Source organism: Elephantulus edwardii, unplaced genomic scaffold, assembly GCF_000299155.1.
Source record: "Elephantulus edwardii isolate Elephantulus edwardi_28Jun2011 unplaced genomic scaffold, EleEdw1.0 scaffold00094, whole genome shotgun sequence".
NCBI classification, from domain to species: domain Eukaryota; kingdom Metazoa; phylum Chordata; class Mammalia; order Macroscelidea; family Macroscelididae; genus Elephantulus; species Elephantulus edwardii.
The window spans coordinates 10,898,769-10,920,522 of record NW_006399844.1 but is presented as its reverse complement, the minus strand read 5'-3'; the positions used below and the strand labels follow the sequence as shown (position 1 = coordinate 10,920,522).

Here is a 21,754-nt window from a genome sequence, read left to right as displayed (position 1 = left end):
AAAATTAATAAAATATAATTATAGAAAAAAAAAAGAAACAAGCGATTGAAAAAAAAAGAAGGAGCTCTGGTGGTGCTGCAGGTAAGGCACTCAGCTACTAACCAAAAGGTCAGTGGTTTGAAGCCATCAGTCGTCACTCCAAGGGAGAGGAATGAAGCCGTTTGCTTCCATAAAGACTCACAGGAACTCTACAGGCAGTTCTAGCAGCTCTATGTGGTCATTATGAGTTGAAATCTACTTGACAATGGCAATGAGTTAGTTTTGCAGCAAGGGAGATCATGTGACAGTTTTGTGCTTCAAGAGTTGTTAGTAGTAGTCTTCTGGTGCCACCCATTTCCCTGTAATTTTTTTTTCTTCCTTTTTTAATAGTGATGGCTGGAATGGTGGCAGCTACTTTTGACCATAAGAAAAGAACCAAGAATTATAAAGACATCTGCCGAAGTGCATCACTGACCTGCTGAAACAAAGCTACAGATGCTGCCTTCTAAACTTACTATATGAGAAAAAAATTGTTATCTCCCATTACCTAAATATGCCCGATTAATATGGTGCCATCCATTTCTACTCCTAGCAAAATACAGCTTAAAGATAAGCCTGCAAAAATGGTAGCCTTTAGGGATTATGATCCAAGAGCACTTAGGACTCTCCCATCATTTCTATCTTATAGTTTATGTATATATTTTATCTACTCAGAGCAGAGACCAAGTTGTATGCAGAAGCTGACTCTACTTACTGCTGCTATAAATTTGGAGCAATTTACTAGGAGAAGCAGCCTAGAGAATCTACTTCATTCAGATCCATCAGATGCGAGGGTAAAGACACCTTTCCAGGGCCAGTCACCAGGAGAGACTCAGCCACAATGCTTCCCAGTCCTGCCTGGGGAAAGACTGCCGGGGCTCACCAAAGGGCCTGGAGACAAATTCTTGGTCCATATCAGAACCTACTGTGCAGAGGAGGGAGAGGCAGAAAAATTCAGGGGATGAGCCCACCTGTCCTACTACGGGTGCCAGAGCTATCTCCAGGTCTTCCTGGGGTAACAAAGAGGAAAGCAATTCACCCAATGGTTTCCTGTGTTGACTGTGTTATCTTTAGCATTCAGATCTTTACTGTATCTGTGGTGTTTGTGGATTTTTGTGGAAGTAAAGGAGGATCTTCTCCCGTATGACAAGCTAATTAACCTGAACTCAATTCACTGCCATCGAATCTGAACGGACTCACAGCTGACCCTCCAGCAGGTTTTCAGAGGCTGTCACTTGCATGGGAGGAGGTTGCCCATCTTTCTCCTGAGAAGCAGCTGGTGGGTTCCAGCCGCATGCCTTTGCTTTGCTTCCTTAGCTCCAGGTATTAAACAAAACCTGCTGTTTTCCGCACTGAGTTGTAAAGCCAGTAACGTTCAGCTTCCATACCGTCTTATGCCTATTCTTTCTCTTCCCAGTTCAACCTAGCCTTTTATCCTAGAAATAAACATTCTATTCATTCGGTGCTGATACGGTACTGTTTTCATGGCAGAGAGGAACCACACAGTAAGCTTTAACATCTAGGCAGGTAATTCTCACTATTCTTCTAAAAGACATTTTGCTGTGCTACTCTCAGACTTCCTTATGAACCTGTTTTCTATTGGCATATGGTTCATATGGTGGCAAATTCACCCTGTACAAGTATGTAACTCAGTGGTTTTTAGTACATTGACTCTGCTGTGCAACCATCACCACTATCCAATTCATCGTCGTCACCCCAGAGGGAAACACACACCGATTAGCAGTCATTCCACATCCTCCTCTCCTCCAGCCTTAAAGAATCACTCGTCCACTTTCTGTCTGTACGTACCTGCCTATTCTGGAAGTTCATATAAAAGGAACTGTACAGTACGTGATCTTTTCTGTCTGGCTTCTTCCACTCAGAGTTCACCCCTGCTGTGGCGTGTATCCGTGCTTTTCAGTATTGCCTCCAGTGGCAAAAGCCGGGGAGCAATCCGAATGTTCATCAAAAGGGGAGTAATTAAATCACAGTACACTACCCTATTGGACTTTCTTCAGTCATTAAAAAGAATAAAGCCAAATCTATAATTATCGACCCAGAGGAATGCCCATGATATTCTTTTAAGCCAAAAAAGAGCAAGATGCAGAGTGATGCATATGAGCCCATTCTTATTACTGCTGTTATTTAAAAACAAAGAGGAGGAAAAATTCTGAAAAATATCTCACCCAAACTAAGAAGTAAACCCCAACCCTTGTATCCTGTTTATGTTTGTAGGGAGAATGACAAGGGGTTTGGAGATGGTGGTGAGCAGAGGAGATATTTGTTTTTATATGTCTTTGAGTTGTAATTAAAAATTAACACAGAATTTTCAGAGGAGGAAGGAAAAAAGATACTCGTCTGGAAATATCAATATATTTTACTTGATTGTTCTGTGGATCAAAAAGCTGATGGCTTGTGTTTATTGATCCCATTCCTCTTCCAATAAGGAGGGTATGAGAAAGGAGAAGGAATGTGCTAGGAGACAGAGGAGGCCCTGGGGGTCCTGGTGCTGACAGGAAGAGATGGAGACAAGGGTGTGGGGCCAGGAGAGAATACAAGAGCTTCCAAATGAGAATCAGCAGGAAGCTGATTCCCAGAGTAAGGATCAATCTTATCCCTGCGTTCCTATTTCTCCATCATTTCTGACATCAGCTGCTTACATAGCACTCTCTTCCCCTGCCCCAGTCACCTGAGAATTCACTAGAATGACTCATGAACTCAGTAAGAGATGATACTTACTTAGGACGACTGCTTTTAATACAGTGAAACGATGCACATCAGGATCATCACGTGGAGGAGATGCCTGGCTGGGGCCCAGGAAGGTTCCCAATGCATGCCCATTTCCCTCTGCCAACCAGGAAGCTCTCTGAGCCTTTGTATTTAGGGCTTTTATTGGCCAGCCCTGCCAACAGGCTAAAGCCTGCCACATAAGGCTTCTCACATGAGTCTTTTAGTCTGACCAGTCCCCTGTCAGCACAGATCCTTAGAAGCAGCCTGAAAATTCCACACCTGCACAGTCCAATTACCTTAAGGGTGATTTCACGGGAGCCTAGGACAAAAACCATCTTACTTAGGGGAGAACTAGGTCCTTTACCCCAAAAAGGCGCAGCTGAGAGAGAGGGAGACCAGCTGCTGGGTGCTAGTGAGCAGGCACTGGGACAGGGAGGGGGACAGGAGGAGATACTGGCCCTGGGATCCCCAGAGGTGGGTCTCAGAGCAGAGCTTCTCCTGCCTGCAGAGTGGTCCACAGCTTTCAAGCATCCCCTGGGCTTTCCGGAAGACCCCTGGCCTGAAGGAGCCCAGAGTCCCAATGAAAACCACAGGCCTCCAGATGACAGGGAGAAAGTAGGTGCTTCATTCATTCATTCATTTTTCATTCACTCATCCAAGCAGCACCTAAGGAGGGCCTCCTTGTGATGCGGCCCTGCTGATGGACCTTCTGCTGTGGTGGGGTGTGAGCTCTCTGGTTCCGCTGGCCCAGGCTCATTGTGGACTGAACATTGTGCTGTGCGTGCTGGGTTACCAGATGGGCCGCACCCTGATCCCCTGCCTGGCGCTGGGCATTCATGAGGGTGGCCTTGTAGGTGGAGAGAGGTGGTCATTCTCAGCTGGAAAAACACAGGAGGAGCCCCCTTTATTTTCCAGCTGTATGGAAAATAAAGATTAACCAGACTGACTCCATCCTTGAAGCTGAATGCCACCTCGAGAACACGCTGACTGATCCCTGACCTGAGGCGTGGGCAGTTAGCAACTCTAGAAGGATGATAGCGGTAGGTGGAGAAGAACCAGTGCCTTCTCCTGAGCCAGACTCATGGGCTGTCCCTGGAGCGCGACAGCTGAGGGGCCAGCAGAGGAGTCATCAAAGGCAGCTGGTGGGGGGAGGCCCTGGGGACAACAACACAGCTTCACCATGAGGCCACGTGAACCCCCACAGAGCGGGGCTACTGTGGGGCTGACCGCCTCCCTTGGCCCCAATTAGGGTGTTTCCAGCACATCCACCTTTTGGTCTCACGCAGCACTTAGTACTCACTCCAGCCACCCCTTGGGAGGAAAGTCTGCATGGCCCGAGATCCCCCCAACTCAATCAGAAAGCAGAGCTCCTGGCTTCTACATGGGGTAATCAGAGGACAGCCACCTCACACAGGAGCAGGCTTAACTAAAGCCTGAGAGAACAGGGAGCTTTGGCGGGGTGGTCTGTCAAGAGCTGCAGTGTTAACCCACACTCAGCAACCCTCTGGAGGTCCAGATCTGCAGGAGAAAGGTGGGCAACCTCCTCCTGTGAGGTTTACAGACTTCCAAAAACCAACCGGTTCCAACAGGACAGCAATCAGAGAAGACTTCCAAGGAACAGGCCTGGGAGTAATCAGTTAAACAGCCGGCCTATCTTTACAGCCCCTCCTCCTTGATGCAAAACTTGGGTCTCCGCAGCTGGAACACTGACCTTCCTCCTCCTCTCTCTGCTGTCTCCTCCACCAGCTCTTCTTCTCCACCCGCATGACTGAGGGTCTCCCCCAGGCTCTGTGTGGCCCGCCTCACCCCCATCCATGTTAATGCAGACACCACCAACACCCAGGACACCAGCACTATGTCAGTTTGCTCTCTCAGAACAGGGCATCCAGGAGGCCTCCATCACTGAGCAAAGAGACACGAGAAGCTACAGGCCAACTTTGGGAAGACACAGCTATACACCTTGCCAAAAATGTCAATCAACATCATATTTCTGCAAAATTCTACGGTGCTGTTTGTGACATTCCTACCCACAAATCAGTGCTTGTTTGTGAGTATGCCCCAGTGAACCCTCCCATCCTGCCCCTGCACAGGGCAGGCGATCGCTGTGTGGAAGGACCACGTGGCTCGCTTGGCTCCCAGTGGGGACCTGAGGCTGCAGGGACAAGCGTAAGTACAGGCCACATGTGGATGGAGGACATGCCTTGTACCCTCCCAGCTGGCTGATGGCCCAGGCCTTAGGCACTGCCCTGGGAGGGGGCACAGGGGGGCTTACCTCTCCCTTGGGCCCAGGTGTAGATGTGGGTGGTCTCAGTGCTCCTGGGCTCTGGCTCAGCTGGTTCCACCGGCATAGGCCGGAGGTGGGGGTCATCAGCCCGGCCAGGGGTCTTCAGAGGCAGGATGTACTTCGGGAGCCCTTTGTAGAACCAGGCCCCTGACCTCTTCCAGACCTGGGGAGAAGGGTGACATCCACTTAGACCATAGCATGTGAGGCGCCCTCTGCGCATGACTGGCCAGGCCTCCCTTTCCTCCCCACGATGGGCAACAGGACAGCGGAGCAGAGCGGTGAAGACCAAAAAGTGATGGGGGTTTTGTGGCAAGGTAACAGGTGATGTAAAGAGCAGGTTCTGGAAGACAGACACCGAACTGCCAGTACAGGTGTCTTTAAAGAGCTGGCCAGAGAGGAGGGGCCTCCCCTCCGGTGGCCCTCACTGCACCCCCTCTCACCAGCCTGAGGGTCCCTGAGGTATGGAGAGAGGACCCCTCACAGAAGGGTCAACCACCCCACCCACTGCCTAGCTACCAACTCGTCCTGACTCTCCTGGCTGTGTTAGCCAGGCCCCTAGTTTCCTTTTCAATAACATTCCTTCCCGCACCCTTGGACCCCACAGATGTCTAAGCCCCGCTCACATGGCAACCCCTTTTTGCTGGGGTCACATTTGTCACTGCCCTTCAGGAGTGAGCCTCAAGAGTGGATACAAACTCCAGACCTGGTCTGGCCACTCCCAGGGTCCAGTCCCTGACCTCTGTCCTATCATTCTTAAATCTGGGCATCCCTGGACCTGCCTGGTTCCATCCAGTTCCACTTGAGATTCTCAGAGCTTGTGAGAATCAGACAATTCTTCAGGCCCTTAGCAGATCCAAGTGTCCCTTATTGCTTCCCTGTGTAAATGATATCAAGGTGGAGAAAGCTAGGGAATAGGGACACCCTGATGCTTGGCTTTCCTGGGAAGACATGGATACCAACCTCACCCCAGACAGGACTGATGGGGCAGGAGATGCCCAGTCTCAACACACAACTCCTTGAGCTCTGCAGGAACCCCCTGATCACCTCACATAGCCATCAGGCACCCTACTTCCTGTACTTTCCCTTGGCTACAACACAGAGTCAACAGGTGATTCTACATGTTCTGTGCGACCATGGGAGAGTTCCTTGGCCTTTCTGAGCCCAAGTTTCCTCACTGGTGAAGTATGGTTACAAAGCTTGCACAACACGGCTCCCAAGAAAACAGAAGAGTGCGGCACAAAGTGTGTTACCCAAAGGTGCTCCACAGAAGCTGCTGGCTCTCCTCCTGCCTGTTCCTTCCCCTCCAGACTCTGGGACTGATCAGGGTGGGGGGACCTGAGACCATTGGGGTGGGGGATGCTCACTCATAGCCGACCCTCCAGTGGGTTTTCAGAGGCAGTAAAGCACACAGGTAGAGATTGTCCATCTTTCTGCCATGGAGAAGTTGGTGAACTCGAACTGTGTGTCTTTGGGTTGAAAGATTTTCCTGAGAGCCTTTTGTGCTGGGATAAGCTCTGTAGTGGGCAGAGGACTCAAATCTCAGGGTAAAGTACAGGTTAAAATTCAGAGGAGCAGCTAAGATAAGGTCCCCAAAATCTTTACTGCCTCCTTGAAAAACCAGCAAGGGCTCTAATCTCTTTTCTGATAAAGGAAATACATTAAGGGTATTTAGTCAGGAAGAGGAGGGTGAGTGGAAGAATGATGGGCTTTTTTCAGAGACCAGGGAGCCGCAGTGGTGCAGAGCAGACTGTCTGGGCTGGACCCTGGGAGTGTCACCCATAAGCTGTGTGATTTAGACACCTCAACTCCCTGAGCCTCAGTTTCCTCAACTGAAGGTGGGATGCAAGGATGAACGTAAGACTCTCACGACCCAGTGCTCGGCCTGGGGCAGCCACTCAGCCAACCAGTGCTCATGGCTATTGCATCATCATCCTTCTCCTTCTGATAAATGTGCACAGTGTTAGAACCAGTGCGCTCCCGAGGAAGAACTGAAAATTATAACATCACTGCCTGCCTTGTTTGTCCAAGCCTATGCTTCCCAATCCTGAAGTCTTCTCTGTGCTACATATATTAGTTCCATGGGATGTTAACAGAGGACAAGCCAACAAAACAAAAAAGAAGAAAAAGTATTCCACGATCACGTATACTTGCAAAGCACAAGGTGAAACCAAGTTCTATACTGCAGAACTTCTTAGAGCCTAATGCATACCGTGTTCTCTCACAAGGCATTAGGACATACAATGTTCCCTATATGGAATCGACTAGAAGATTTTCTTAGAGAAACTCAGCAGTAATTGTATGGCACTTCCTGTTTATAGATTGTTGTTAAGTATCCTCAAGTCAGAACCGACTCATAGCTGACCCTCCGACTGGGCCTTCAGAGGCTGTAAATCACACAGGAAAAGACTGTCTATCTTTTTGCCTCAGAGCAGCCGGTGGATTTGATCTTCCTGCTTTTGGGTTTGGAATGCAACTCCTTATCACTAAGCTGCCAGAACTCCCTATTTATCTATTGGGTCTTCGAAGTGCAATTATTTCTCCAGAGAGGCAGTAGTTGCCTCTTTATATGCCTTGGAGTTCTGAAAATAGGACCTCTGGGTCCTGACTGTGTCTGCCATGATTCACTCATTCCTTTTTGCCTATACCCCTGGGTGGAAAAGCCTGCTTTTGTGGGTCTTGAGCAACCTGGAACCTGCCTAGTGCTAAAGGGACAAAAGTTTCATGAAACTCTTTGAGAAGTCCTTTCTGACCCTCAGAGCCAACGTATGTTACTTATTTGAATGCTACTTGATTATTACTTACATAGTTACTTACTTACCTGACTAGGTAATGTTTGCACATGGCTAAAATTCACAAAGTCTCTTCCCCTGTTCCCAGAGTTATCCCGTGGGAATAGTTCTTCAAGGGAGATCTGTTATCATTCCTACTTTCCAGATGGGAAAGTTGAGTCTCCAAGTTAAACACTTTGCTGAAAACCAATGCACCATTCTATTGGCCTCTCCTGTGCACTGGAGACCACAGAGTTTCACTCCAACAGTTTACAGATGCTAAGCAGATCCCTCTAAATTGCAGTTGAAAGATAATAAGTTCTCAGCGGGTCAGATGTCATCACTGACCCCTAGAGGGGAAGGACACACTGGACAGGGAGAAGTAAATGCAAGCTATGGCAGCCTTGGCCCCAGAAGGCTGCCTTGTAGCTCCTGAAAACAGGGACCCAAGCTCAAAGGCCACAGCAAACCAACTGGGAGTGCAGGGAGGTGATGGGAGTAGGTTCTTTGGTCTCTGTGTGTCCACTCCTTGCAACCTTACTTGTCCTCTCTGAGCACACCAGACCCTGTCCCCACCAGCTGGGTCCTGGGGACCACAAAGAGCAGGCATCTGAAAGCCATCTGTGACCAGCTGGGCCCACATAGGCTGGGACCCACATCACATACCTCCCTCATCCTGCCCTGCCATGCTGACTGCAATTTTCTTTCTTTGCTGGAAATAAGCACATGCTGTTGTTATTAGCTGCCATCAAGTTTTTCTCTAGTCCATGATGACCTCATGCACAAGGGAGCAACATCCTGCCCAGCCCTGTGCTATTCTCAGGACTGTGTGTGGTCTGGACCACTGTGATCAGACTTCTTTGATTTTTGGGGGTCAGTACATAACCAGGCCTTTCTTCCTAGTCTTTCTTAATTGAAACTCTGATGAACATTATTCAGCACTATAGCTTCATGCAAGCCTCCAGTGACAGGCAGGCTGTACCATACATGAAGTACATTGGCTGGAATCGAACGCAGGCTCCCACGTGAAAGGTGAGAATTCTACCACTGAACCACAATAGTGTACTAGAAGGAAGAGGGCAAAATAGTAAAACCAAGAATCTACAGGTCACTCGTATGTTCTCACACAGAGAACCCCGTACACATCCTCTGGTGTGAATTTTCTAATGTTCCCTGGCTGTACACATACTCTGTGTGTGTGTATGTGTGCGCGCGGGCTTGCGTGCGCACGTGCACATGTGTTCCCCCATAACAGGATCCTAGAGGCGTAGTCTAGTTTCCTCCCACGTAACTATACACTGCAGCCCTTGTTCCATATTAATAAATAATGGTCTGCAGCATTGTTTAATGGCTCTTGGCTTGGATTTATTAGACATAATTGAACCAGCCCCCCACTGTTGGACATTTAAATTGGTTCCAATTCTTCACTCTTAGGAGCAATGCTGCAACCATCTTTTAATAGACATTATGAGACACTTTTTGGTTTATTTCCTTAGGAAATATTCATAGGGTGTGCATTAATTTTAAGGAATGATGTAGACTGTATATGCACACTGGTGTATATGTATCCCCTAGTGTGGGGACAGCCGACCCGGCCATTATCCAGCTGCCCCTGAGTAGAGTTGTTTCCAACCTACGGAAGCCCTTGTGTGCCAAACTAGAATTTTTTTTTTCAAACTAGAACTTTTAAAGGTTGGTTTTTAGGAAGTGAATAACCAGGCCTGCCTTCTGAGGTGTTTCTCCTCAGGTCTTCTGAGAGTGGCTTCAGACCACCAAGTTTTTGGTGACCATTAACTATTTATGATGACCAAAAAACCCGTATCATCAAGCTCATTCTAACTTATGAAGACTCTCCATTGGGTTTTCAAAGCTGTAATTCTGTATGAGAGATGACTATCTTTCTCAGGAGCAGCTGGTAGATTTGAACTGCTGACCTTTAGTTTGGAAGCTAGATATATTAGGTCATATGCTACCAGGGACTCCATTATTCAGGGTTGAAATCACTGCTTCCAAGTCAATTCCAACCCAAAGTGACTCTATAGGACAGAGGAGAACTGTCCCGTAGGGTTTAATCTTTACAGAAGTAGGCTGCCACATCTGCCTCCTGCAGAGTGGTTGGTGGGTTTGAACCACTAACCTTTCAGTCAGCAGTCAAGCATTTTTACCTCTATGTCATCTGACACTTCAGGCAGAAAGCCACATTATTTCTGGTAGAATCTGAAGTCTAGTCAGTGGACCTTGCTTGGAAACAGGAAACTGTTGGTGGTTATGAAGGCGCCTAGCATGTGCTAAGCTATGAGGTGTCACAGGACAGACAGTGGAAGGCCCTGGGGTAGGCCTGCGGGGGTAGGAGAGCCCCCTAGCTCACATACACTCAGCAGAGGTGCTGGAGGGAATGGTATGGAGGGAAGCGGACAGGACAACTCTCATCAAGGTGTAAGGAAAATAAAGATTAACCACACTGACACCATCTTAGAAGCAGAATGCCAACTTGAGAGCATGCTCACACTTGATCTGAGGCTTGGACAAAGTTATCAATTCTAGGAAGAAGACATACTGAGAAAGAACACAATGGAGGAGAAGCGACCCTATTGGCCTAAGGAATCTGTCCAATTCCTTGGGGCAGTCACACAGAGAAGGCAGGACCTTTATCATGGGAACCTGGCCAGTTTCTGAGAAACTTCCCAACCTTCTCTGTGGGTCCCATTGTGTCCTAACAGAACAATTAGATTGAGTTGTTTACACCATAGTATAACGTGAGAGGTTCCCTAGAGTGAAGCTGGAGCCTCACCCACAGAGTGGACGTGCTGCCTGGGACTCTCCCACAGAGACTCTTCTTCAAGGTCTCCGGGACTTCCCAGTGCTTGGGACCAAATAAGGAATGTTCTTGATGATGCCCTGTAACGTTCTCTGATTCTGTCACTCTATCTCTGTTCTTGGAAGACTGTTTACTGTCTAAATATGTGTAATTACCTTTTCTTTGTAGAAAATAAGAAAAATGATCCTATATTCATTTGAAAGAGTGCTTTGCTCTCATTACTTGCTACGCCTTGCCCAACTGCTAGCTGTGTGGCTAACTTGGACTTTGGTATGCAGCACACAAGGTGAGCAACACTTCATTGTGACCTTTTTGTGGGGGGGAGAAAAGCTGATCCTGTGTTTGAGGATCCTGCAGGGCCCAGAGCAGTGGGTGCTCAGTGATGGCCATCTCAAATCCCCCTGTGCTCCTCTGCACAGTGCCCCAGTTTCAATGTGTGGGTGTGCACAGCTGCTTCATTTTCATCTGTGTCCCCCACCAGGTTATATCATCTGATGGGGGCATCCTGGCTGCTGTGCTCACTGCTGTATATTCTGCTCCCAGCTGTGGCTGGCACGTAGTAAGGAGATGCCCAATAGACAATGGCTGAATGACTGGAACATACACCCCCTGCAGACCCCAAAGCTGTCCTGAGAAGCAGCCTGGGGGCTTCCTCCAAGTTCTTTAATGAATCAAAGAGACTTCTATTTCAGATTAAAAGAGGGATAAAGGCTTAGCAGGATGGCTGGCGAATAAGCCCCTAATGTGAGGTAGCTGCATGCTTCCAGCCTTTCTTGGGGTGCCCAGGGAGGCCCCATCCTACTGTCCTGCTGTCTCTGGGCATCTCCACCACAGAGACTTGTCTCAGCTTCACCTCTGGCTGAAATGAGCCATCTCCAATTCCACTTCCACTTCCCACTGAAATGCCCCCCCCAAAACTGCCCTGCTGATCCATAAAATGGTTTTGGTAAAAGCACAGGATCCAAGGTATTAGAATGAAGTGAATGAGCCTACTGATATGTGATCATTTTACTCCTTCCCCCCCAGAAAGATGACAAAGAAGAAAAAGTTATTTTTCACAGGCTTTGCAATTGGCCACTACCCACATCTCCTGGGCTGGAGTTCCCTTTTCTTGGGCTTCCCAGCTGGCCACTATCAGCCACATCTGCTGGGCCAGGGTTCTGTGGGCGAGTCTGGGGACAACCTGACAGCTCTGTGACTCCCCGTGGGCCACCTGTGAGGGAGCCTTGGGTAGGCTGCTTCTCTTGCAGAGGGAGTGATGCTGTGTGGCGGGTGGATGTTTCCCACCAGAAACAAGCTGTGTGGGGTTGCTCTGTGTGAGAGGAGGCTCACCTGGCCACCCAGAATACCATGGACCTGGACCAGTGACTGAGAAGCCTGTGTCTCTTCATCCAGGAGACCAACTCAAACATGCACCACCCAGTACAGGAGATGCGCTCATGCAGAGGTGCAGCAAACACTGTGTTTTGGAGAACGGCTTCTCCACGAGACAGCAGGGCTGGTGAGGCGAGAAGAGTGAGGCATCCCAGCTGGGTGGAGTTCTGAGTGGCACCCCTTCTCTGCCAAGATGTGCCATCGAAGCTTTTCATGTCACCAGCCCCCTCAGACAACTCCCTCAGCAGTTTTAGATCATGTGACTTCTGTCCCCCAGTCACCACTGGGAAGCAACATCTGGTCCCTCCCCAAGAACACACACAGAAGGCCCTCTGGGAATCAACTCTACCCCTCCCTTCCCCCCTCAGTCTAGGCTGGCCAACTGGAGAAAGCTCACTTTCCAGAGCCCAGTGGTTCTGCACAGGCCCACTCCCTCCACACGTGTGGTTTTCTGTGATAAGGCCAGCAAAGCAGCCAGCCTTGAAAATGCCATTTAATGAGAAAGGCTGCCTGGCCGCCATGGCACGTGCAGGGCTGCCCGGCGGCATCCCATCCTCCCCGTACTGGGCTCTGTGCTCCGCAGCAAGGTTTTCATTAGGATTTCAGCTCACGGCCAACCTGGCTGCAGATACAGATGGATATTAGCCAGGCTGTTCCCAGGGAATTTTAATTACCATGATAGCAATCGCTAATCATTGGCATTTCCTAAATGGCGAGGCTGAGGGAGGAGGAGCTGGGGGGGGCACTGCTGGAAACCTGGGGAGGCCTCATGGAGGGGCCACTGGAGGGGTGGGGGTGATGACAGATTCTTGTCGCTGTTATGGCTCCAACCATCATTGTGCAGGCGGCCTCTCCCAGCATCTCGTGCAACTAACTCGACACTCCAGAGCCCCGGAGGGCCCGGAATGAATTCCAATTCGTGTCTTCATTGACTCAACTCTCTGTGCTCTCCACCCACTCACCCTGCAGGGCCTGGAGCTGGGGGACCATCTGTGGCCTTTGAGCATGCTGTGCCTGCTGTCTGGAGCATCCTGCCCCAGTGTCTCCATCACTGGCCACACCTCCTGCAGGTCCCTGCAGAGCTGCAGCCCCTCTGCTGTGTGTGCTGCTGGGACAGCGCCTTCAACCAGACTGGACTGGAGTCCGGGCTTGCCGGTCTTTCTGACCAGGCATGAGCTCTTTACGGGCACCCTAGGAAGCCAAGGTCTGAGCTGGGATGTTGCTGAGTGACTCACTGATGACTGACATTGAGCCAACAAAGATGACAGAGCAAAGCAAGTGTCCCCAGGAGACAGGTGTGTGGTCTTGTCTCAGGGATGTCATGCTCTCTCTTTTTTAAAAATTTTATTTCTTATTTTAATTGAGATTTTAATGAAACTTTATAAAGAACTTGGATTCCCATTTATTCACTGTTGCACATTTTCCTCCCTGCCCCCCTCCCCAGTTCACTTTTCTTTTTGAAAAAAATAAAAAATTCTTTCTTTGTTGTACAATTCATGCTCCCTCCTAAGACCTCCAGGCTGGCTCAGCCTTAAAAAGTCAGGTGAAACGGCCTGGGGCAGGGGAGTCTGCTCATTGACACTTTGGTTCTCTACAAGGCTGTTAACAGTCAACCCATTAAGGCCAAGGAGAGGAATCATCTCCACCTCACCCCCTGATTTTAGTGTATACACGCGTGTGGCTAAGACTCTTGCCACCTCTCTACCCCTGACCCTTCTACACACACACACACACACACACACACACACACACACACACACACATGACTTGGACTAGACAGGTCTCTCCACTCTCATTTGATGATACCTTCAGGCAATAGGTGTGTGTTGTTCTTTCTCCCTTTGCTGTGCTCATACTCAGCCTTTAAGAGAAAATTTCTATCCAACATCATGTTATAAGTGTCTGTTTCCAGCACTATATCAAAGCCATCCAGGACACTCAGCATGTGCTTACAACACAGAGAAACCCTATGAACAATGGATCTGAACCCTGCCCTATCCTGTGCCGTCCTAACCATTTCTGACATACTATTATAGTCACTGTGTCAATCCACCTGGTTAAGGGTCTTCCCCTCCTTCTCTGACCCTCCACCTTTCCAATCACGATGTCCTTTTCCAAGGACTAGCCCTTCGTAACATGGTCAAAGTATGTGAGGTGAAGTTTCACTATCCTTCCTCTAAGGAGTACTTCGGCTGCACCTTTTCTAAAACATATTAGCTTATCCTTTTGCCAACCCATGGGATAATCAGCACTCTTCTCCAACACCACATCCAAAGGTATTGAGTCTTCTTAGCATGTGCTAGCATGTAATTGCTGCTGTTAACACTGTGGAGTCGGCCCCTGACTCATGATGACCCCACGTACAATGGAAAGATGCCACCAGGCCCCACCCCATCCCGAGGATCAGTTGTGGACTGGGTCACTAAGGTTAGGGGTTTTTCCTGACTGATCTGGGGCATAGCTTGGCAGGGCTTCCTTCCTACTCTGTCCTAATCTGGAAGCTCCACTGAAACATTTCCAGCATCAAAACAACATGCAAACCTCCACTGACAGAGGAGCTCAAACTCACTGCTGCTCAGTCAGTTTGGACTGGCGACCTTTCTTCAGGTTTCCGAGGCTGTAAATCACAATGGGAGGAGATTGTCCATCTTTCTTCTGAGGAGAAGAGGATGGATTTGAGCAAACGGAGACGTGGAGCCTTTGGATTGGTAATGCAGCTGGCTCTGGATGCCACTAAAACTCCGTGAAGGTGACACATAGCTTTATTAAGGAAGGAGGTCTGGTGGTGCAAGCCTCAGGAAGCTCTGCTGCTGACCCAGAGGTGGCGCCTCTGGTGGCTTCAATCCACCCGTGTCTCCTCAGCCGGCAAACATGGGCAACCTCTTCCTGAAAAGGCACTGGAGGGTCAGCCATGAGTCAGTCCTAACACGGCAGCAATGAGAATTTTTACTAAATTAAAGGAGGCTCGGTGGCATAATTCTAGATGTCTCGGGCTTCTAACTAAAAGGCTGGAAGTTTTGAATCTGACAGCTACTCCGTGGGAGAAAAATAGATGGTCTCCACCTATAAGATTTATAGCCTTAGAAACCAATGGGAGGTCCTAAAGAGTTGGAACTGATTTGATGAGACTAGGTTTGGGTAGTTTGCTTTTTTTGCTACCAGGTTAAATGCTATTTACTGGTTTTTAACTCCTAGCATCAGAGAGCTGGACAATGACTAAGGATGACTGAAGACGTTGCCTTTGAGTTTGGTGCTGGAGGAGAGTCTTGAACATACCATGGACTGCCAAGAAATCAAATAGGTCTGTCTTGGAGAGGGTGAAACCAAGTTTCTCCTTGGAGGCTACGATTGTGAAGCTCCGTCTCACATACTTTGGGCACATGGCCAAGAGGGACAGATCCTTGGAGGAGGACATCATGCTTGGAAGGGTGGAGGGACAGTGCAGGAGAAGAAGACCCTGGCTGAGATGGATTGATAGAGTGATTAGGGCAATAGGGGTAGGTGTGTTGGAGTCAGACAGGCTCAGGACAGGGCAGGATTCAGAGCTGCTGAACATAGGGTCACTATGACTTGCAAGCAACTCGATGGCACAGAACAACAATGGCATTAACCGAGAAACAAAACATGGAAGGATTATGGTGAAACACCAGAATCTAAACACATAGCTCTGGCAGTTATCAGTAAGGTATACCTGAGAAAAGGCTGGCTGTGAGTGCGGAAGAATCTAAGGGGATCCATTCCCACCACACAGCTCTACGCTGACATGGAGGGAGATGAGGTGTTCATGCCAAAGCTGGCTATGTCATATAAAATCAGAAAGTTGACTATGAGTTAAAAAAATCATAATGGAATAATCAAAAGTTAGGAGGGAAAAAAGAGAGAAGGTGACTAGCCCAGCCAAGCCAGTGCCTCACTTCTCACAGCACAGAATTAGCAGGAAGTACCTAAAACTGATAAAAGAGTCCAGGCTGACAGAACTGTTGATGTACTCAGATGGTGGTTGAGATATGGTGGTTCAAATTCATCCAAAGAGGCCTAAGTGAGACCTGGAGATCCATTTCTAAAAAACAGCCATTGAAAATCCTATGGAATGTTGCCATGCAATTCTGATACACATAGTCACCACAAGTTGGAATCAACTTGACAGTAACTGGTTTTAAAGTAGATAAATCAAGAAAGGATTGGTGCATGAAACACAATGTATATGAATGAGAAAAGTATTAATAAAACAAGAAAGAACTGGCAGGAACTAATAAATGTGGCCAAGAGCCTATAGCTGGTGGAATATTATTTAGCCATGAAGATAAATCTGAAAGTTAAAGACTACAGCTTTCAGTATGGATTGCACTTCAAACATGAAGAAAACACAAATCCGCATAATTGGGCCTATAAACAATAACATGACAAGCAAAGGACAGATTGAAAGTGCCGAGGATTTTCTTTTACTGTGATCCGCAATCAACACCCACGGAAGCAGCAGTCATGGAGCAAAGACGTGTTGCATGGGGCAAATGTGCCGTGAAAGATCTCTTGACAGGGTTGAGGGAAGACAGAAAAGGAGGGAAGGAATGAGGTATACTGCATTGAAACAGATGAGGGAGAGATCTGTTTTAAAGGGACATATGAATGGGTATTCTTGTCATTACAGAAGTCCAGAGTGAAGGCTGCATAGTGGAGTGGATTTGGAGGAAGGGATTGCATAACAATGAAAAAGCCTTTCTTTTCAAGGCGAAGAGTGATTTGGGGAGGAGGGGGTGGGCAGGGAGAAAAGTGCAACAATAAATGACTGTAAATCCTAAGCCTCTGTAAACTATCATTAAAATTAATAAACTAAAAAAAAAAGATCTCTTGGGGAAAAAATGAAGATGTTAGTTTAAGGACTAAAGCATGTCTGACCCAAGTCATTGGGTATTTTCAGTGTCTCATGTGCATGAAAGACCTTTACGGTGGCTAAGGAAGACTGGTGTTCTTGAACTATGATACTGGTGAAGACTGCGGAGTATTCCATGGACTGCTAGAAGAACAAACAAATCTCTCTTGGACAAAGTACAGCCAGAATGTCCCCCAGAAATGAGAATGGCAAGGCTCGGCCTCACTTACTTTGGACATATTATCTATCAGGAAAGCCCAATCCTTAGAGAAGAATATAACGTTAAACAAAGTAAAAAAGGGTCAACAGGTAGAGTAAGCAAGATGGCGTATGATGTACTGACACAGTGTGTGCCCCATAGGCTCAAACACAGCCACGGCAGGGAGGACCGTGTGGGACAAGGCAGTGGTTCGTTCTGCTGTGTGTAGAGCTGCTGTAAGTGGGACCTGACTCGCCAGCACCTAACAATTGAAGAGAAATGAAGTTTTGATAGGCGCTATGACACAGATAAGCCTTTTTAAAAGGATGCTCAGTGAAACAAGTTGAGGGGGGGGAAAAAGGACAAACATTGTATGAGTCCATGTCTATGAAATACCTAGAATGAACAGATAGATATATGGGAAAATCAAAGTTTATTAGTAGTCACCAGGGGCTGGACAGTTCAAACCCAACTCAGGGCCGATGAGTTAGGACCAAAGCGTAGCTGACCCTCTAGCGAGTTTCAGAAGCTGTAAATTGCACAAGATGAGATTGTCTGTCTTTATCTCTTTAAGCTGCTGGAGGGCTCGAGGCAGGGAGGAAAAAAGACTAAGAACCTAGAGGACAGAGAGTTTCTGTGAAGAGGGATGGAAAAATCTGCAAACAGTGGTAATGGTGGTACAATATGATATACCTACTGTCACTGAATTATACATGCTAAAATGTTTTTTTATATACACACACATGTGTTTACTTCTATTTTTCACAATAAAAAAATACAGATGTTGTACACGTAGCCGTGGTAAAACGAGCTCCTTTAGGATATCAGCCTTTTGCCTTCGTTCTTTGGGAGAACAAGTTGAGAGATTTTTCTCCACTCAGATGCTGAGGAATTACCTTTGTCCTAGTTTTCTATCCTTGAGGGTTTGTGACTTTTGCTCAAGTTGACGGACATTTTTGGTCTGGCCTGTGACTGCTGTCCACTTTGCAGGGATGGTCAACATGAGCTGTCCTCACTAACAGTACACAAGAACAATTATATAAATGAGGGAGCTTACCAAGAGAGGATTGGCCAGTTCTTGGTGGGTGGGGCAGCCTTTGACACAGAGGGAGAGTTTGGATATATAGGCAGTCAACTCCACAGAGCAGGAAGAAAAGTGAAACCAAAAAGAAGACAGAAAAAAAAGAAGACAGAAATCACAGAAGTACAGCCTGTGAGTTCTGTGAGTTTGTTGCATCAGATTATCAAACCCAGGAAAGAATAGAGAGTACTGTGAGGAGACAGCTGGTGACAGAACCGATGCAAAGGTTCAAGGGTGCTGCTGTGCCAGGCCTCCACCTTGCAGGGATGGGCCTTGGGCAGACCTCAATTCACACGATCCCCCCTGAAGTCAGACAAGTTCTATCATATCACTAATACCGGTGACAGGGCAGAGTGAGGGAGGATCCAACCAGGCGACTGCTGTTTTCCACGATAATCTCTTTAGAATGATTTAATTTTTAAAAGCCATATGCATGTATTACTTTGATTAAAATGAAAATCTAACAGATTGGTAATTGGATGTTGACATTATGAAATCACTGGGCTGCCTGGCAGGATGGCACGGGGGAGCTGGGATGGTGGTTGGTGGGTAGATTGAATCTGGATGTGCCTTGAGAGAGAAAAGACTAGAGGCTCAGGAAAGGACAGGGACACAGTGACTTTAAATGTTCACAGGGGACCATGATAGGAAAAGACCTGGTCAAGTTATGGTTCGTTTGAAGAGAAATGCACCAGATGACAACTAGAATTCTTGTTCTGGAAGACAGTCAACCCCTCCTTCAATGACACTGTATCCACCTAACTTCCAGGAATCAGAATTTGGACAACAAACATCTGCACAGTTTCTCAAAGGAGCCCTAGTGGTAGAATGGTTTAAGCACTTGACTGCTAAAAACGGTGGGGGTTAAAATCCCCTGGTGGTTTTGTGGCAGAAAGACATGGTGATGTGCTCTGCAAAGATTAACACAGTCTAGAAAACCCTGTGGGGGACTTCTACTCTGCCAATGTGGGGTCACTGCAAGTTGAAATGACTCTATGGCACCTAAAAAAAGCACCAGTATAGTTCCTCAAAGGCAACCAGGCTTCACGCAAAATACACAGCAGTTGTAACAATGGACTCACACACAGCAAAGACAACGGAGATGGTGCAGGAGTGGGCGATGTTTCACTCTGTTACACGAGGGGGCATCATGATCTGGAGCCAGCACAGGGGCAACAGACTTCACGGTTGTAGAGGATGTGGCACGTAGGCTTCCTGAAGCCCATCATGGGCCTGTTTTTGACATCCAAGCAGAAGGAAGGGCTTGACGTATGCGGATCTAAATGCAGCACCTTCACCTGCCTCTGTAACCCAGAAAATAACTGTGTTTCTCATCTCTCAAAGGCAATGTAGATTCTATCAGCAAAAGCAGAAAACAGAGATGCGACTATTCCCCCTAAAAATGACCGTGACATTGACCCATGTTGTTGTTGTTGTTAGGTGCCGTTGAGTCATAGCCACCCTCTGAACAGATGCAAACCCTATCCAATCCTGTGCCATCCTCACAATTCCTGACACCCTCGAGCACACTGCAGCAGTAAGTGTCAGTCCACCTGGGTGGAAGTCTTCCTCTCTTTCACTGACCCTCCACCTTTCCAAGCATCACATCCTTCTCTCCAAGGAACAGCCTCTCTTAGCAACATGCTCCAAGTATGTGAAATGACGCTTTATCATCTTTGCCTTCAAGGAGCACTATGTCTGTGTTCTCTCCAAGATACATTTGTCTGTTCTTTCGTTGCCCTATAGAAGATCTAAAAGAAAAAGCTCAAAAACAGCAGATTTATGGGATCAGAAAATCTGCAAAGATCAATTAAATATGTCCACCCCTGGCCTCTGGGATCTTTCTTTATGTTGCTGACACCAGGTTCAAGGTGCCCACCACAAATAGATAATCTGGAGTTCACCAGCTGGTTCTGAGAAGGGCCAGGCAGCCTTCTTGCAGCTCCCTCTTAGTTAGGGAATCATGTTCTGTCTCCCTGCTAATCTCTTCTAAGAGACTCATAAATGAAATGTTAGCTGAGGGCTAAATGAGACTCCACCTAGGAATATTTGCATTTTAAAAGATAACACTTTCTAACTTCAGGTCTCTCTCTGCGTGGGTGAGATGTGCATGGTTGGAGTGATGTGAGTGATGTGTATGTGTGTGTATGTATATATATATAATGTGGTATAGGATATGTATATGTATGGTATGGGGGGTGGTGTGGTATAAGGTATGAGGTGTGTGTGGTATGGTAGGAGGTATATGTGTTCTGTGGCACCAGGTGTGTGTGTGGTGTGGTATGGGGGTGAGTCTTCCACTAAGCCTCTGCCCATCCATCCTCAACTCTGGAGAAATAAACAACCCCCCAAAACTAACAACAAACCAACCAACCATAAAAGCTGTTGACCTCAAGTGTTGCAGATGAGAACTGCCGTGACCTGTGAGGAGCTGATCACCAGGCTTTTCTGAAGTGCGTCTGGATGAATTTGAACTGCCAACTTTAGTTGAGAGCTTATCCACCTACACCATCCAAGTTCACCCAGCTTGGAAAGGTTTTTTCCTCCTGGGTGTTGTTGACCAGTGGCCAGCTCCCACTGTGGTTCCCAAACACCTGCAGACCCTTTCAAAGCCTTGACCCTCACCTGCAGGTAGCCTGGAAGCCCCATATCTCGGTCCCCTGTGGAGCACCACCCGCCCCTCTTGCTGGCCAGGGAAGCTCAGCTCATCCCACTGGCCCAGCAGTCTCCTCTTCACTTCAAGTGGGATTTTGAGCAACCAGGTGAGCCTGAGAGACAGGCAATTGGCCACAAAGTGGAAAGGAAAAAACAGTGAGGAAAAAAAAAACATTCTGAGGGTGCTATCTGTTTTCTTGACAGATAATTTAAACACAGTGGCTAGATGATTTCAGAACCAGAGAAGTGGCTTCAGTTTCCATTAACCCCTAGTGAGGGGCGCGTTCCTGTGAGCCTTCTGTGCAATTACCCGCAAGGAGTGCTCACCAGCTTCAGAGGAAGTGACACCCGATGGTGGCCCTGGGTCACACCTGCCTGTGGGCCCTTGGATCAGTGAGTACACTTGGGGCAGCCCTGCCAACTTCCAACATCAACATCACCAGCCTCATAGCCCTTCTGCACTTTGGAGATGTCCATCTCACCCACAGCCTGGGAAGATTCTCATAAGCCCAAGAACAGGGAGCCCTGTCTTCTTGGTGGACCCCTGTGTTCTTGTATCACAGGAGGCTCGCCCATGACTCCTCTCACAGCTACTGATCTTAATCACTTGCTCTATGAACAATTTGGTACCTGCCTCTTCTAATTTGCACAAGGTTTCTTTGAGTCACAAATATTTAGCTACCCGCCCTGTTCCAGCACAGGTTCGAGAGAGGGCAAAGCTGTGTGTGTTGATGCGTTTGGCTGCAACGCCAAGTTTCGTTCCCAGATGGAAAGGGTTGTTGTACACAGGAAATGAACAGGGGCTGGAGGCAGAAAATTGGACAGGCCAATTACAACACCAAGCCAGGCCTTTTCAGGGAAGCTTCGTGCTTTTGATCCAATTCCCAGAACAACAAATACGCCTCTGTTTAAACACTGCCTCAGAAGCACATTCCAAAGCCAATGTGAAATCCGTTC

General features: G+C 47.8%; 1 protein-coding gene across 1 annotated transcript in view; it reads right to left on the bottom strand.

Annotated features, from left to right (window-relative positions):
- Positions 1-21,754, bottom strand: part of LOC102860528 (rab effector Noc2-like) — a 115,173-nt gene that overhangs the window by 31,645 nt on the left and 61,774 nt on the right. Inside the window, exon 5 of the mRNA XM_006891087.1 lies at positions 5,021-5,195. Within this exon, the coding sequence (XP_006891149.1) occupies positions 5,021-5,195 (175 nt within the window). The remainder of the gene's footprint in view (positions 1-5,020; positions 5,196-21,754) is intronic.